General features: G+C 36.6%; 1 protein-coding gene across 3 annotated transcripts in view; it reads right to left on the reverse strand.

The window, feature by feature from the left end:
- Positions 1-17,217, reverse strand: part of LOC110024403 (probable Xaa-Pro aminopeptidase P) — a 148,565-nt gene that overhangs the window by 79,115 nt on the left and 52,233 nt on the right. For all 3 annotated transcript variants that reach the window (XM_020724343.1, XM_020724344.1, XM_020724346.1), the window contains exons 8-10: positions 1,165-1,355; positions 315-423; positions 27-181 (exon numbers count right to left, since the gene is read on the reverse strand). In XM_020724343.1, coding sequence (XP_020580002.1) covers positions 27-181; positions 315-423; positions 1,165-1,355 — 455 coding nt within the window. The remainder of the gene's footprint in view (positions 1-26; positions 182-314; positions 424-1,164; positions 1,356-17,217) is intronic.

A 17,217-nucleotide genomic window follows, 5' to 3' on the forward strand; every position in this document is an offset into this window, starting at 1 on the left:
AAAGACATTGAAATTGCACAAAATACCTCAATTCGGATGCCAAAGGAATGGTCTTCATAATAACCAGGTTCATTACTGACAATCATACCGACCTGCAGAGCATTCATATTTGTATATCGAAAGCTTATACTTTGAGGACCTTCATGGACATTTAATGCAGCTCCTACCCCATGGCCAGTACCTAAAACAGGTAAAGATGAAATCATAACAAATTTAAAAGAAGAGAATGTGCACATCAGAATTACAGGTATACAAACTAAGCAGATTTTATAGTTGCTCCAGTTCACAGGTTGACGAAGTGAAAATGAAACTACCATGTCGATAGTCAAGGCCTATTTTCCAAAGTGAAGATCGTGCAAGTACATCCAGCACAAAACCAGGAGTACGTTCAGGGAATATTGCTTGATCCAAAGCTATATGACCCTATAAAACAAAAAATAAAGATAAAACAATGATATCAATTTTAACTGTTGTTGCAAAATATTAAAACCAACCAAACAATATTTTGGCATGATTTTCAAACATCATTTGGAATATAAAGGGATTTACAGTTTCCTTCACCACCTTCTTGAAAAGCTCGCTGTGGTGATTGTTTGGCGAAATCAATTAAATGAGGCTGTCAAACCCAAATAAAAAATAAAAAATTGTCCACTATAAATTACAAGTTGTTCCCTTAGCTTGTTTTTTATACAGTTTGACTTTATAAATCAACAACAGGTGAGAGTACAAGGCTGAATTACCAGAATTACTACATAAGAATCACTAGTTAGTGTTGGCGGGCATGACTAACAAATCATTTTTCATTTTACTAGTCATATTGGGCACAACTAGAAGGGAGGAGAATGGAAGACTGGTTTAAAAAAAAAATAGTATACTGCCTAAATAAACATTTACAGCCGGTCAGCCAAATGAGACTTCTCAAGCTGAAAAAGGACATTGAAAGGTTTCGGTGGTAAGAGTTTTTTGTGAGCTCATTGATCATAAATTCTTGGTTAACATGAATGAACGGTGTGCAAATTGTTTGATATAGGGAGAAAAGTGTGACAGGGAAAAAGAAAAATGCCAAAATGTTGTATAATAACAGGCCTCAAAAGTTGATAGACAAAAAAGGATAGTGATATATATTAAGTTCAATAGATAATGTGAAAGAAATAAAAAGAATACCTGTAGAACTCTAGTGAAGCATTCCTTCTGCCTACCAGTAGGATCACCAAAATGCACAGTCCGTGTAATGTCCGTGGTACCATCAACATATTGACCACCGCTATCTAAAAGGAAGATATTTTTGTCACCAACAACGCTACAACTCGCAGGATTTGGGCGGTAATGTATGATAGCTCCATTTGCACCATAGCCTAAAAGTTAGTCAATAGTACGAAACAAACTATTAGATTCTAGCAAAAAAAAACAAAGAAGAAAACTAATTGATTCTAGAATTTTTATCAAAGCTAAGCAGACGTTTCGAAAAATCAAAGAAAAGCATGAAAACAAACAATTAAATATTTACAACTACAAAGCTTGCAAGACTCCTTTCGAAGCATAAGGATTAATATACCCCAAAAACCAACTAAACAGGAAAAAAAACACCACCAATCGTTCAAAATGGCGATGCATAAGGTATTTACAATGCAAGCCCATGCTCAAATTAGTAGCATGCATAATAAGATGAAGCTATGCTAACATTATGAACAATCCCCTTTTCCATGAAGGAAAAAAATGTTGAACTGAGCTATTGCAGTTGTTTAGAAATTCACTAATCAAAAAATCTGGAAACATCCAGTTATCATACCAACTTATTTGACGAAAGGGAATGACAAATCCATAAACAACGTAAATAGTACTCAAAACACTTTTCCAGATGTAATTAGAGTTCTCTAATGATAAAATGGTTCAAATTTAATGTTAACGTGCTATAATAACCTTCCACTAAAAGAAAAAGAAATCCCATAAAACAAAAAGTTCCAAACCCATTGAGGGACAACCGAAGGAACGCATCATGAACCTCAAAAAAGTTTACTATTGTGGGCTATGAAAATTCATGACCGCTCCACGAGAACAACTCTCTCTACATTAACTTTTTCTTTTTTTGAGAGAGCATTGGAGGGTTGAATTTTCAAAAGACAGATTAGATTGTAGAGAAAATACTACCCACAGATTTCACCCTCATTTTCAAGCACTTATTGATACGGGGTTTGAGGTTTCCCATAAGTGCAAGCCCCGGTGATTAATTACCTCTCCCGATAACAGGAGAGCACTTCCGATTAAGGCTAATTATTAAAATTTGAGTATTCAACATATAATAACAGCAGACTTAAAATTTTAGTTGTAAAATTTATCACTTAAAGTTTAAAGCGGATAGTGGGGGAATGAAGACTAAATCCGATCAAGATCTTATGGTTTTGTTATCCTGGGCCGTCGTGATCTTTGATCTACTTAGTCAGAGGTGATATTCGAACCAACCTAACAAAAGAATTCTTACCATCAGTCATGGGTTGCATCGTCCAAGATATCCTTACAGATCTGGTGTGGGTAGTTGTCTAAAGGGACAAATTTAAGTCAACCTTAAAAGAAGGCTTTATGCCAATTATACTCTTATAACTCGCAATTCAAAGGGTGGAAAACCATTGGAAAACATACGGACTATGGTCATTACCGTAATATAATGATATCATTTGGCGGCAAACACCTAGTCAGAAGGTTCTGGTTGTAATTGCTACTTTGTGGAGGCTTTGGGCCAAACACGCAAATAGAGGAATCAGGTCGCGTTCTTACTGAAATGCAGTTATTCTGATTGTGAATATAGATAAACATTTGATGTGACATTCGTTTTTTGTGAGCTGAAGTCAATCAGAAGTTTGTCACCCTCGACAAGCTAATGCGGAGAGCGGATGGATTTTGCTTTTTTGCTTATAAATGATTGAATTTTAACTTGAATATTTGGTTTGTTACTTTAAAAATCTTAATTAAAAAGATTGACCCTCTGGTTGAAATCTTTGATCTTTTGCTTTTTAGCTTATAAGTGATTGAATTTTAACTTGAATATTTGGTTGGTTACTTTAAAAATCTTAATTAAAAAGATTGACCCTCTGGATGAAATCTTTGATCACCATGACAATCATCAAGGTATTGAGCAGTTAAAGTACTTGTATTTGAAGGGGTGACATTTAATTTTGTAAGTTTAAGCTTTTTAAAGTATAAGTCTATCGACTCCTATCCATATAATGAAGATCGAACTAGTTGATTTGAACTTGTAAATTTTTTTTAGGATTTGGATATTTATTTAGACATTACTAGACTTATCAACTCTAGTCAATATGAAGAGGATGATCAAACTAGTTGGATGGGACTTACAACTCTATCATATAGACAAGGCTAGCATTTTATATGATTGTTGAAGTACACGCGGGCATTTAATTTCATGTGTTTGAGTAACATAAAGAATTTAGAAACTTTGAAAGCTTGTGCAACCTTTAAACTATAACTATGATTTATAATTTAGGTCAAGAATTTTGAAATCATGTATATGGATTTTATCTATATAAATCTCTTAAAGCATACACACGTTAGAAGAGAACAAACTGAGTCTCAAAATATTTTCATATATTCCAAACATTTCATTGGACGAAGAATAACAAGAAGCTTATATAGGTTTTAAAAACTTTAACCATTTTGAAGCTATAAGCTTTTATTTGGAAATTATCACATAAAATGTTCAATCCGATGACAAAATTTTAAAACTTTAAAAGGCTTCAAATTTGAATTATTTTCCGTCCCCTCGGAGCCTAAGCTTGAAAAATTCAATTTTGAATTGATTTCCAAGCTTTAGGACTCTTAAGTTTGAATAGCTCAATTTCAAAATATTTTTAAATTTACAAGCTTAAATTTTAAAACTCAAATTTTAATATTTTTACGCTATAAAAATTTCTATTTTAAAAGCCCAAAAATTAAATTTTTTTTAAAACTTTAAGAGCTTAAATTTTTAAGCCAAAAAATTTAAAAATTTTTTAAAATTTAAGAACTATGACTTTTAAAAGTCCAGGTTCCTGATATTTTAAAACCCTAAAAGCCTAAATTTTGAAAAACTCGAGTCCAAATCATTTTAAAATTTCAACTGTAAGTCCAAATCACCCGAAATTTCGGGAGCCTTCCTGCGTCAACCCACATTAGAGGGCACATGATAGTACCAATCTTCACAGCTATCTCAGAAAAATCATTGATCAGCGTCGTAAAACAGTGGTTGGGGAGTAAAACAAAATTTTTCATCCCTCGGTCTCAAAAGACACAACGGAAGCAAAAAAAAATAATTAGCTCGTGATCTCAAAAGATGTGACAGGCCTTCAGTTTACCTTTCCGTCGTGTGGATTTCGAACAGAAAGAGTGAGAAGCGAAGAGAGATTTCGGAGAGTGAATTTCGAACGACCGAGGAAGAACCACAGAGCATGCCGTAAAAATCAAGGTGAGACGTACGAATGAAACAGATTGAATGAACCCTTCTTCCCCTTCGTTCCTTGTAGCTAAAGAAGAGAGCGCGGGAACAGCTATCTTTAAATAAAAGATTAATTAATTAATTAAAAATATTATTTTTTTATTTATTTATATTTCTTCTTATGCCTTTTCTTATAGGTCAAAAAATACCCCCCAACAACTGTGGTGCTCGCATCGAGCTAACCATATTTGTTATCCCTCCATCCGCGGTCGTTTCAACATGTTGATTGACTGCTTTTTGTTGCATAAGAGTGAGGATTCCATTTGGACTCATATTGACCTTCTCGAGATTCTCGAGGGGACGTGATGCCGGAACAAACTTGAGCTACATCAGGACATGTTTGTGGATCGAAACAATTATAGTAGAGTTTTCACTCGTTCCCCTATTCTTCCAGATTGCTCTTCGAATACTCTGGAGCTTCAGGAGCCTGCAGAGTGGTTTACTACTCTCAAGTTGAAGTGTGCAGAGTATAATCCGTTGTATAATACAGTGACTCAGATCAGCTATTGGTTGTGTGAGATTCTGCAACCAGCTGTCGATACAATTGTACGACCAGGGTAGTCCAAACTTTTGAGTCACCACCAGCTTCAGACATACACACTTGAGTGGTCTAGAGATTCAGCTATAGGTCAAGATCTCAGGTCGGCATGCAGATATATTGATTGGGATACATATTGCGGTCACACAGATATTTTGCGAGCAGCATGGATCTATGAGGCAGTTTATGTATTCCTATTTGATTTCTCGAATATTCCTTCTGCTTGGATTCAATGTATGATTGAGTTTTATGACCCTGACAGTAGTACATGTTGGGTTAGCTTTAAGGAGTTGACTGCCACCTTGTGAGACCTACAGATAGTATCGGAACTGTCATCCATGGTAGTTGTTTGCCCACCATCTTCAATTTCTTCTGGAGCAAGTTTGACATCTACATCTTCATCATTTGTAGAGTTAACTCCATATGAATTTTCTTCATCTTCATATTTTCTATCGATCTCATTTTCTGCTATTGCATAACTAAATAAATCCAAGACCTTCCGTTGCGCATCCATTATCATCACCTGATGCTTGCGGGCTTCTTGGATTCCAATTCTTCTAGAAATATTTAGCTCATTGTTTAGTGACCTCAATCTGGACACCTAGATTTTGCATCATTCTTCGAAGTATAGGAGGATAGTACTTGGGCATTCTAGTAGGGATCATTTTCTTCAGACTTAAGGCACTATACGGGTCAATCGAGCTCTTGAATTGATACTCCTCAAACTTATAAAATGAAGTCCCTAATGCAATACTTCCAGATAATGGGGCTACATACGAAGTCTTCAATCCTCAATGACATGCACTTCACGAGGAGTGACTTCCTTGAAATGATGAGGGATGACATCAATGTAGGTGAGTCATATAATATTGACAATTTGGTCATTCTCATTGAAGAAACCCATTGAGTGTCATTCATAAGTTGACTAATTCTCATAGTCTTCATTGAGATAATCAAAATGGTCCTTTAATTTTGTTGAAGGCCCACATACTTCATCAAACTAGATAGAAACCCCATTGAGCTTTACTTTCATAAGTTCACTCATTCTCATAGTCTTTACTGAAATAATAAAAAATGGTCCTTCAATTTCGTTGAAGGCCCACATACTTCATCAGACTAGATAGGAGTATCCTCTTCTTCTTCTGTATCACTTTCTAAGTGAGGAATGATCTTATTCAACTTAAGGGAAAGATACATCATTTTAGAGAATGTCGATGTTGTCTTTTTTTTTCTCTTTGTTTTTCCTTTTCTCCTCCTTTAAGTTGTTTTGCAGCCTTAGAGGTTGACTCTGTACTTTTAGGAGACTGTAAAGACTTTTGCTCCTTTAGCATAAAATACTTTGTATCTTCGTATATTGTAGCTTCATGAATGAAAAATGGTCGAATATTACTAGTTATCGTGATTTCTTCCCCATCACTTATATACTTCATGCATTGACATACTTATGAATCCGCGGCTGACACATGAAAGCTTTAAATGAAATATCACAATCAAATATATTAAACTTAGCTTTCGTACATAGTTGACGGAATTTGAGTGGCAGAACTAAAGCCCCCAAAGTCTTCTGGCCTTTTTCCATTGAAACCAGGAATCATCAATTTTTTATACCCCAAATGTTTATGTCAAAATACAACCATCTTAGTACTCTCAAGCTCGTCAAATTTACGGCGAAACCTGGATCGATCAAGATTTTGTTAATCTTTGTATCATCGCAATCAGCTGAAACGTACAAACGATTATGCTCTAATGTCTCAAGTAAGAGACCTTCCTCGGAGAATGTGATCACTGGAACATTATTGTTTCGCAAGACCTCGGTCATACAGATTTGAGCAAAATATGACTCATATTTTCCCGGTTCTTTGAGGGCTTCAATCAATGTTTCTCAAAGCTCTTTTTGACATCACGAGAGCCTCGTACAATCTAAGTTGTGCATGGATCCTTCTCAAATGTAATAAAATATTATAGTCGATAGGTCAACTCGAAGGTGATTTCTTCTTCAGGGCCTTAAAAAGAATATTTTCATTGATCAAAGTATCTTTTCCTTTATCTTTATATGATTGGCCTCTTTTTGGTGACAATGAGAATACCTTACCATTTCTGAAGCGAACTTCAACCACCTCATCTAAGTCAAAGCTGTCTTATAGCTTCCTTCCCCCAAGTTGAGATAGCCTCATTTTCTTCGGAAAAACATATATCTTCCAAGCTATCATCTGATTGTATGGCCGCCAAACAGGTCTCAGACATTATAGAGGTTTGAGAGCAGTTTCGAAAGTGTCTGAAGTCACTAATATAACTTAACAAGTTTCCATAGGAAGTTTTTCTTCTTCCTTAGAATCAATAATTTGGAGTCCATGCATGAACTCAACAAGCCTGGCAGGTTTTCTTACTTGTAGATGATATTCCTCCAAAATTTTAATAATCTTCTCCTTCGTAGTCTTCTTTTTGGCTTCTTCCCTTTCGTTGTTTTATTAGATTTCTGTGATGAGCCGTGCATAGACGACATCCAAATTTGACTAAACCCTAACTAAAAGAAAAAGGAAAGAAAATAAGAAATAGAAGGTAAAAAAATCCATCCAAATTATATAACAAAGAAAAAAATCCCGTAAGATATCCTTCACAGCGCGAGACTCTCACCTGACCCCATCCCGTGATTGCGAGAACACATAAACCCGCGGTTCCGATGGATTGATTCTGCAATTACAAAATCTGGCAAGTTACAGGGTGCGGGAGAAGCCACTGCATCAATATCCCTGGGTAAAATAGGTTTCATCCTCTTCTCTAGAAGTTTCTGGAAATGATTTATCATGATCATAATAAAATCATTGTCTTGTTGTGTCATAATAAAATCATTATCTTATTGTGTCTAAGACAACTCTACTAAATAATCTATGGTCACACTCATTCCAAGCAACTCTGAAACACACTCATCATTTCAAAAGTTATCCTAACAGAACAAGTAATCATCCTTTTTAACATTATTAGAGCTAGAAATATGCACTGATGAGTATTCTCACAAACAGCATCTCAAGCCCTTAAATATGTAACAATTTTCTATCATGTTTCGTACTCAATTGGGTGCATCAAATAAACAAATCTATCTGGAGGAACCAACTCAGAAAATAAATTTATGGCATGTTGGACCACTTTCAATGGAAACCACCTAAGAGGTAAATGGTCAGTCAGAAACTTTGATAACTCCCCAAAAGGTGTTGTCCCTTTAATGTCATTGTTTATTTGGACCACTACCTTCTAGAACAACTAATATTAATCTTGTTGGAGTCTCTCTAATGGGTTTAGCTTTAATCACCAGTAACTCTTCCTTGTCGACTGGAAGTTGAGAGTCCTCTCAAACACTTCATCATCTCATGTGTCATAGTTCATTTCTTCAACTACTCTTTACTAACAGAAGAGATCGTCCTCATGTTTGGAAAATCTGACTCCATGTAGCCAAAATTGCGACACTCGAAGCATTATTAGTGAAAGTGGATTTGGGAGTAGCGGCGGTTTCCACCTTTTCTCCACTCTATATGGGTTCCTCGACTGGTTGGGACAGCCTATGTGATCCACTGACTGAAATGCTTTCTTCCTGATCCAATGGTTGAACTCTAGTTGAAAGGCAGTGTAGACTTGATAAAGATGCGTTGTCTTTCCACCTTTAGGACTAGAGTTTAAACATACTATAATATCCAATAGAATTGTGATTATACCATGTTGCTAATAGATGATCTCAATTCCTCTAGATATTAAGCTATGGTGTTCACCTCGGGCACTATTAGCTCACACTTCAACATAAACTGCTTGCACTCAGTTGTGTGCTCCTCTACAAAGAGATCTTGTCCCTGAAAATGTGATCATTGTCTATAATTAGCTGGTGGATGCTTGCGTTGTTTCTCTCATTTCATCTTCAATTATTTAGTAATTTTATTTTTTCTTTTTCGTTGTCGAAGAAGCTTCAAGTTGTCCCAACACAGAGATGCACTCATCTTTAACTTAATAGTGGCTAGCTTTACTATAATGTCTGATAGAACATCCATGTATTAAAAAATTTGTTTCACTGCTTGGAGCAACTCAATGAACTTGTTCAAATCGATACGACAATCAAAATCGGAGAAATTAGTTTACTTCGAAATCTTGATTTTTTTGATAATTCATGCCAAATAGTCTGGTTATTAGATCTTCATCATTGAAAATTATATAGCGAAAGGTACTCACTTCTTGCTCTCGATTTGACGAGTTACCGTTGTGGCTACGGGTGACCTCACCGAAAAACGGCGACTTTTTTTTTGTATATCCGCTATAGTAAAATCTTGGACACCTCATTGCATATTTCTTTTAGGCAGCATTGTGTCATTTTTTCTCGATCAAGGTTTCAATAAGTGTAGGATTGCAAATAAAAGGATGGTCAAAATTTAGGTTTTTGATGCTAGGCGTCGGATTAGATTTTTGATGGAGGTGATAATGTTGAATGTTAAAACTTTTGGGTTTGGGCTAATAAAAAAATAAATGGATAGGGTGTGGAAGATTTTTTTTTCTTTCTTTCTTTTTTTGAAATATTAGATCTGAGATTAGAAAGACAGATCCCTAAAAGTTTGGGATTTGTCGAGCTCTAATATCAGAAGATATCAATCTAGGGGTCTCTATGGGGATTTAGTGGGGAAGTTAGAGAATAGAAATATGGGCGATTTGCAAAATTTAGTTAGGTATTCGGTGGCAAAAAAAATTGATGTGGACAACAGGTTGGCTCAATTTGATTGATTTCCAGTTGAAAACAACGAGCAAAGGGTAAATCAAGGAGGGGTATTCACCACCTATTTTGAGCAAGATAAAAATAAACCACTTGTAAAAGGAAAAAGATACAATACTCCGAAGAGCATATAATAAAGAACCACGTCTCCAAACAAAATAACAATCTAGAAGTCTCTAAAGAAGGTTCCACACATGATATATGTACAAATAATTTGACTAAATCCTAATTAAAAGATAAAAAAAGAAATAAAGCATAAAAGCTAAAAGAAATACATCCAAATTTAATAACAGAAGAAAGATCACATGATATATTCTTCACAGGGTGGGACTTGCGCCCAATCCCATTCCACGATCGCAAGAATGCGTAAACCTAATTAAAAGATATTAGGTTTACGCATAAATGCTAAAAGAAATACATCCAGATATTAGGTTTAAAGCATAAAAGCTAAAAGAAAAACATCCAAATTTAATAACAGAAGAAAGATCACATGATATTTCTTCACAGGGTGGGACTTGTGCCCAATCCCATCCCACGATCGCAAGAATGCGTAAACCCGTTGTTCTGTGGGATTGATTCCGCCATTGTGGAATCTTGCACGTTGAGGGATTTAGCAGAAATTATCGCATCATGCATGCTCTTGAAGACAACTTTAGATGACTTCCATTGAGAATGATGCATTTTGCGTTTTAAGCCATTTGGGTTTTAATCGCCACTTTCATTGGTGATTATCTTCACTGAGATGTGGGTTAATTTTAACATTTTAACTCTTTTGTACATCTTTCCATAAATGTGTTAAAAGGTTTAGATTTGCTCATTTGTGGGCTTGTTTAGGCAAGCATATGTCACAACGCAAAATTTTTATGCAGCTTAAAAATGAATTATCTCACACATACATTTTTCACATTGCAACATACGAAGACCTCAAGGGAGAGATAATTGTGCCATAACTAGAAGAGTTGAACATTTTTTTTTCAATTTCGAGTTCAAAGTTCAAGAGGGGATGACAAAGTGCTCTTACTGTGTGTTCATTTGTGAACCACTAAATTCATGTCAAGTGCAGTTTTTAATTATTTTACTTTTCAATCCAACTATTAGTACATTTTTAGATGTATTTTTAATTTAACGTTGTGTTATTATTCCATTTTGATCATGCAATTTTAAGTTTTGTGAACATAACTTGTTTGTTCAAATATTTTAAGTGAAACTCAACAATGTTTCCCCAACCAAGGCATCACAAGGGAATAGCGAAAGTCATCCCCCTTCCGCCTTCCCACGCTAATAAAAATATTGTTGGTTTGGTGCAAAAAGCAACAAGGCATAAAGGGGTCATCCCACCAAACCAATAAAAACACTTAAGGGCAAGTGTTAGTGCATTATGCACAAAATTTTAGGACGAAAGACTACCTTTCTAATGGTTGCAATAGAGAGATGGTATCGATCAAAGGACATCAAGAGAGAGTACCTCTTGAGGTGTCCCACCTCATTAACTCAAGAAGTTGCGTCCAAGGGAGGACAATAAAAACGATGATGCTCATTGGGAGGCATAAAAAAATGCCCAAAGAAATGGCACCCACCAAAGTATCAGGGGGGTGGGAGTGGTGTTATTGTTATTATTGATGTTATCATATTTATTATCGTCAACATTTATTCTTTTATTTTTTGATACATTTTTTTATTTTGCAAGGCCTAGGACAAAATAGAGCACTCCAACACATGTTGATAGATGCTCAGAGAACATTTAGAAATTGTGAATCAAAGTGATTGAAATCGAATAATGCTTTGTTCACATATCCAACATGCGGCATGCATATTGATGTCAATATTAATTTATAGAATTTTAAATAAGCAATTGTTTTATCCTCCTAATACAATCGTGACCAATCTCCTACGACTTTTCGATTTGTGAATAGCCCATATTGGTGCTTTTATTTAAATCAGGCTCTCAACAATTTTTGATGTATCGTATTCGCGTAGTTTAACAAGTCTTCCATAATTTTTAATTTCACAGCTCTTTATGGACAAATATTTTCCTTTAGAAGCTAATTGAAGGGTACGCTTTATTGGAGTTCATGATTAAAAATATTGAAACTTATACAAAAATATAATTAGTACAAGAATAAAATTTGCGGTTGGACATCCTATTCCATCTACTTTTGAAATTCAACTCATGGATCAAGTGAGGTTATTTCATATACAAGCAAGAGGCTTGCTTGCTAGTAAATTATTTCCCTTCCCAATTCCTTCTTTTTATGTTTGTTAAAGTTTCAATAAGTGATTGAGTTTAATAAATGGGACACAATAAAAGTATCAAGTACATAAATTTATTGAACTTTACTTTCTAGTAGTTAACCTTGGTGGAAGACAATTGAATTTTTCCTCTTACCCATCATTTTACTATTTTTTTTTTTTACCCATCATATTTCTAGTTTTCAAAGTAGAGGATGTAATAATTGTTTTTAAAAAAATAAAACGGCGGTGATGATTAATCGAAACTATTGGGGCAGTTACGTCTAAGAGTTAAGGGAGGAGATGAACAAGTTTGGTTCATTCAACTAGAAGCCTGTAGAGCAGCGAGAGCAAGAACAACCGAGAGGCAGGAGGCGACGAAGAGGAGGGGTCATGCGTGTAATAATTCATTTTTAAGAAATCAGGTAAAAAAAATTTGACGACTAAAAATATAGCTCAAGTTTCATCTTTCAAATTTTGACCGAATAGATTTCATAAAATTATATGTGTCAAACTAATCAATTTGATATAAATACTATATAAACAAATTATGCATAGATTAGAAGATTTAAAAATTAGAACTTATAAGTTTAATTAAGCTTAATTAAACCATACTTATCCCTCTCTAATCCCCTCACTATTCACAACCGACTAACCATGTGATATAACCTCAGTATGGAGTCGATTGGGCGAGATCCTACATATAGAAACTTTGCATTTCTTCTTCCCTCTCCATCCCAGTTCAATCGTGCTCAGCAAAAGGCTCCCTCGAGGAGCTGTGATCACAACACTGTAGTAGAATTGCGATCTACAGCATTGTCGCGTCCAGCAGGTAGCCAACGGCCAAGATTCTGAGTTTTAGGTTGAAATCGGTAAGTGTAAAACCCTTGTTCATGCCATTTGAGACATTTTTTCTCTTCCTCCTATTTTGCGTTTGACATTTGCCACAAATTGTGCATATTATTTTGTTTATGGTCGTCGTAGCAAAGATGAGGCTACGTCGAAAGCGGTTTTTGAACTTTCAATAAGGTCTTAAACGAGAAATCAGCCAAGATAAGAAATGGCTAAAGTGATAAAAAGAGGAGGGAAGAAGATTGGACAACTTCAAAGAAGTGTTAGGTTATGTCATGAAACCGTTTAAGGTATGTTTTGGGTTAAATCACTTTCTGAGCAAAGATCTTATGAGATCCTAAGATATGTCATGTTCCATGTTGTTTATTCGAAGCGGCAAGCTCAAGGCGAGCGTGTGGAAATTCACTATAGTTGCTCCATAAAAATTCAGGTAAATTAATTATATGCTAAAAAGAATAATTCAATTGACCAAAAGTACTTGAACTTTAAAGTTTGATTTATTTTTATATGTTATTAATATCACATAAAAGTTATCGCAACGTCTAGCTAGTTACGGATGATTAAAAATCTCAACAAAGGTGAGCAATTATATTTCAAAATTCAGAAATCTTTATTTACAATGTATGTTTGACTTAATGTATGTTATAGTTTAGTTAGACTCTTCATATTATTAGATAAAAATATATACATGACAGAAAAGATATACAAGATAAACACAAAAGATATGCATGATATGAATGATATCTATTATGAACATGAAGGCAAAATATGCAAGATATGAAAGATATGCATGAAATAGGAGATACGAATAATATAAGAGATTTGAATGAAATGTATGATGATTAGTTGCATACCAGAGTAAGTATGAATGTTAGTAGATGCATGAAGACATCTCAGAATAATATATATTATGAAGAATAAAATAGTTTATATATGCATGTTCAGAGTTTACCTCCTAATGGTATATACTAGGGACGTGTTGACCTCACTTTTGGTTGAGGTTTAGTCTCTCCTCTTTAAATAGCCTAGGATCTAGCCGTAGGCCTTTCCTGTCGATTACTCCTAGAAAGCTAGCAAAGGAGCTCTCCCCGTTATAAATTTCGAGTCTTTCTTCACTCAACTTGAAGTTCCGCATAGTATTTTTGACCTCTAGCACCTAGTAGATGGGGATACTGAGAGAAAACTCAAGGAGAATCCCTATAGGACTGTTGGCCTTAGGATTGACTGTACGCGTTGATCTGACGCCGTCGTGATCTTTGTCATCCTGTTTGATTGAGCTCGAGCCGAGTTTTTTTATGCGGTCCGGGTCGCTACGCGTTTTTGTCCCGATCGTCGCCGAGGTTTCCTAAACAACTCCGGTTGACGAAACGGATTGTGTCGACGCGTCCGGAACGTCGATTTTGCCTAAAGGGGGACATTTGTTTCATTTCGACGATGCATCTAGGGAAAGGACCTCACAAAAATGAGGTCAACAGCACGCGAGACAATCTCGCAGACGACCCATCCCCTTCTTCTCTCCCCCAATCGTATCCTCTGTGAGGATCGTATCCTCTGCCTCTCTCGATCTCTCGAGCCATATGCGATCTCTTAATCATTCATTCTTCTTTTCTGATCTATATGAGGCTTTCGTTTGGTGCGTTTCAAAGGGCCGTAAATCTCTGAGGGGGAGAAAACTCTGTCATTTTCTTTTCTCACTTACTTCTTTTATCTCCTCCCTCTCCGCCTCATTCTCTCGAACCCGTGAGCCTGCCTCCGCCCTAGATTGGCTCGTTCGGTTGTTTGGCCCGCTCCTTTGTGTCGTTGAAGGGATTTGTTCCCGCAATCGCCTCTCGCACGCGAGACAAGTCTCGCAGACGCCCATCTCTCGTATCTTATCTTCTGCGTTTTGAGTTCGACGCAAATCGTATCCTCTGCCTCTCTCGATCTCTCGAGCCATATGCGATCTCTTAATCATTCATTCTTCTTTTCTGATCTATATGAGGCTTTCGTTTGGTGCGTTTCAAAGGGCCGTAAATCTCTGAGGGGGAGAAAACTCTGTCATTTTCTTTTCTCACTTACTTCTTTAGCTTTCTGGGCTCGGGTTGGCTTCCTCTTACTATTGGAGAAAGAGTTGAAGTTGAGGAGTGCCTTTAAAGTTTATGTGTTGCTTTTTTTTTGCTTCAAAGAGGGGTATGAGAAGTCAAGTTTTATTGAAGTTTGGTCTTTTCTGATTTTCGTTGAGGCTTTGGGGTTCCCTTCTGATTTTGAGGGGCTTGGTTTTGACCTCTGTTGATGCTCGGTTTCATTATAAGGTGGTTGGGTGTAGATTTGCCATTATGATTTCATTTGTTAGCCTTCAAAGTTTGGGTTTGGTCTCTACTGGAGCTCGGTTCTCACCTTGGAAGGGTTGGAGGTTGGGTTCTGTTGAGACTTGGCTTTTGGTTTTTGTTGAAGCTTTGTCCTAACTGCTCGAACTTAACTTATGCGCATTGAAGGGTTCGGTTTGGCTTTGTTTGGGGGTTTGGTTTGCTGGCCTTAGCTCCTATCCGAGAGCCTGTTTTTAGCATTTGTTCTTACCCCTGCTCAAGAGCTGTGGGAGGGTGCGGATTTATTTGCTTTAACCCCTGCTAAAGGCTCGGTTTTAGCATTTTATGATCATTTTTGGCTTAAAAGCGCGTACTGTGAAGAAATTTATTTTGATTTGGAAGAGTTCCATAGTTATTCTTGTTTGAAACATGTGGTAGCTCTATATTTTGATATTTTGAGGGCATGAAGATGTTTCCTAGCCTTTATTGTGGCCTGGGTTTGAGCCTTAGCTGCGGCTCAGTTTTACTCCTGCGGCTCGGTGCGGCTCAGTTTTACTCTAGTTGGGAGCTCGGTTTTTCTCTCGTTATGCCCCTGCCTGAGAGGTAGTTTGGGTTTGATTTTTGCTTGTCTTAGCCCCAACCCGAGAGGTAGTTTGGGTGTGGCTTTACTGGCTTTAGTTCCTACCCGAGAGTCTATGTTTGTGCTTTATACTTGTCCATACTAAAAATGCTTGGTGGTTGTCCTTAGTTGCTTCCTATCCCTACTCGTGAGACATACTGAAGGCTCCTTAATTGGATTTAGTCCTTCTTGTTGGACTTGAACTACTTGGATGATTGTTGGTGGATTAAATTAGTCATCTCAAAATGATAGTTATGTTTTGCACTCTCTTATGTATATCAAAAGTCCTCATGTAATTAATTTGGGTTGCCTTGGTCGTGAGCCTCTTTTGGCCCTGTTTCTTACCTTAGCCGTGAGCTTTTTTGTGTCTTGGGTTGCCTTGGTTGTGAGCCTCTTTTGGCTCTGTTTCTTGCCTTATCTGTGAGCTTCTTGTGCCTTGGGTTGCCTTGGACGTGAGCCTCTTTTGTTCTTCGGGCTGCCTTGACAGAAAGCCTTGGTGGTTGCCTCCTCTCTTCTTCTGACCCTAGCCGTGCGCATTTATTTGGTTTTATTGGAAGGTTCTATGTTCATTTGATATATGAGGCTATTGGTTAATTTGGGAGTTGGGAAACCTTAATTTTGATATGATTTTCGAAATGCTAGTGGTGGTTTCCCCCAGGTCATTTTCCTTTTCATCGATTCATGAATTTTGGAAGATTCCCGAGTCCTATTTGGGAGAGTATTCGGTTGAGTCAAATTGAGCCTATGGAAGATATTTTCGGAGGATTGACGCCGATGTAGGGGAGGTCATTTGTTAATGATCGTCATGTCGGTTCGGGCACATTTCGACTCGTTCGAAATAGGATTTGGAAAGGGCACCCTCCTTGAGTTGATCCAATTCTAATAACGCGAGAAAATAACATCATTTTGGATTGATTCAAAGACCTTGGGCTCTACTTTTTCAAGTCTTTTCGTAATGAGTTTTGAGAACTGATTCATCCTCCGTCTTTTTGGTGTTTTACGTAGATCAGTGCCTCCTCTCTCTCACCTCATTTTTATTCTTTTTTTCCTTGCTTTTTTGTTCGGTTTTTTATGCTTATGTCTGATACATAAGTGTCTACGTACAGCCTTTTGTTATACGTGAAACCATCAAGCAAGGTCGCAAGTATGTCGATTTTGTTTTGGGGCTTAGGGCGGTGATGACAAAGGCACACCGATGATAGAGCAGAATGATATTTCATCCTATGACATCAGGACTCAATCCAGGGAACTGATGGGGTCCTGATGAACCGTAGGATAGTCCTACGGTTCATCATTCACTGACATAAGACTATCGGGAGTTGACTCGTACCTTCTTAGGTTGTTGATAGTCCTACGTCTGATAGTGTGATCGACTCGTGGACAAGTATAATTTTTTAAATCAAACAAAAACAAATTTGATAAGAACGAATACACCTTTTCCAAACAAATATATATATATATATA

The sequence above is a fragment of the Phalaenopsis equestris genome, unplaced genomic scaffold, assembly GCF_001263595.1.
Source record: "Phalaenopsis equestris unplaced genomic scaffold, ASM126359v1 Scaffold000256, whole genome shotgun sequence".
Taxonomy (NCBI): domain Eukaryota; kingdom Viridiplantae; phylum Streptophyta; class Magnoliopsida; order Asparagales; family Orchidaceae; genus Phalaenopsis; species Phalaenopsis equestris.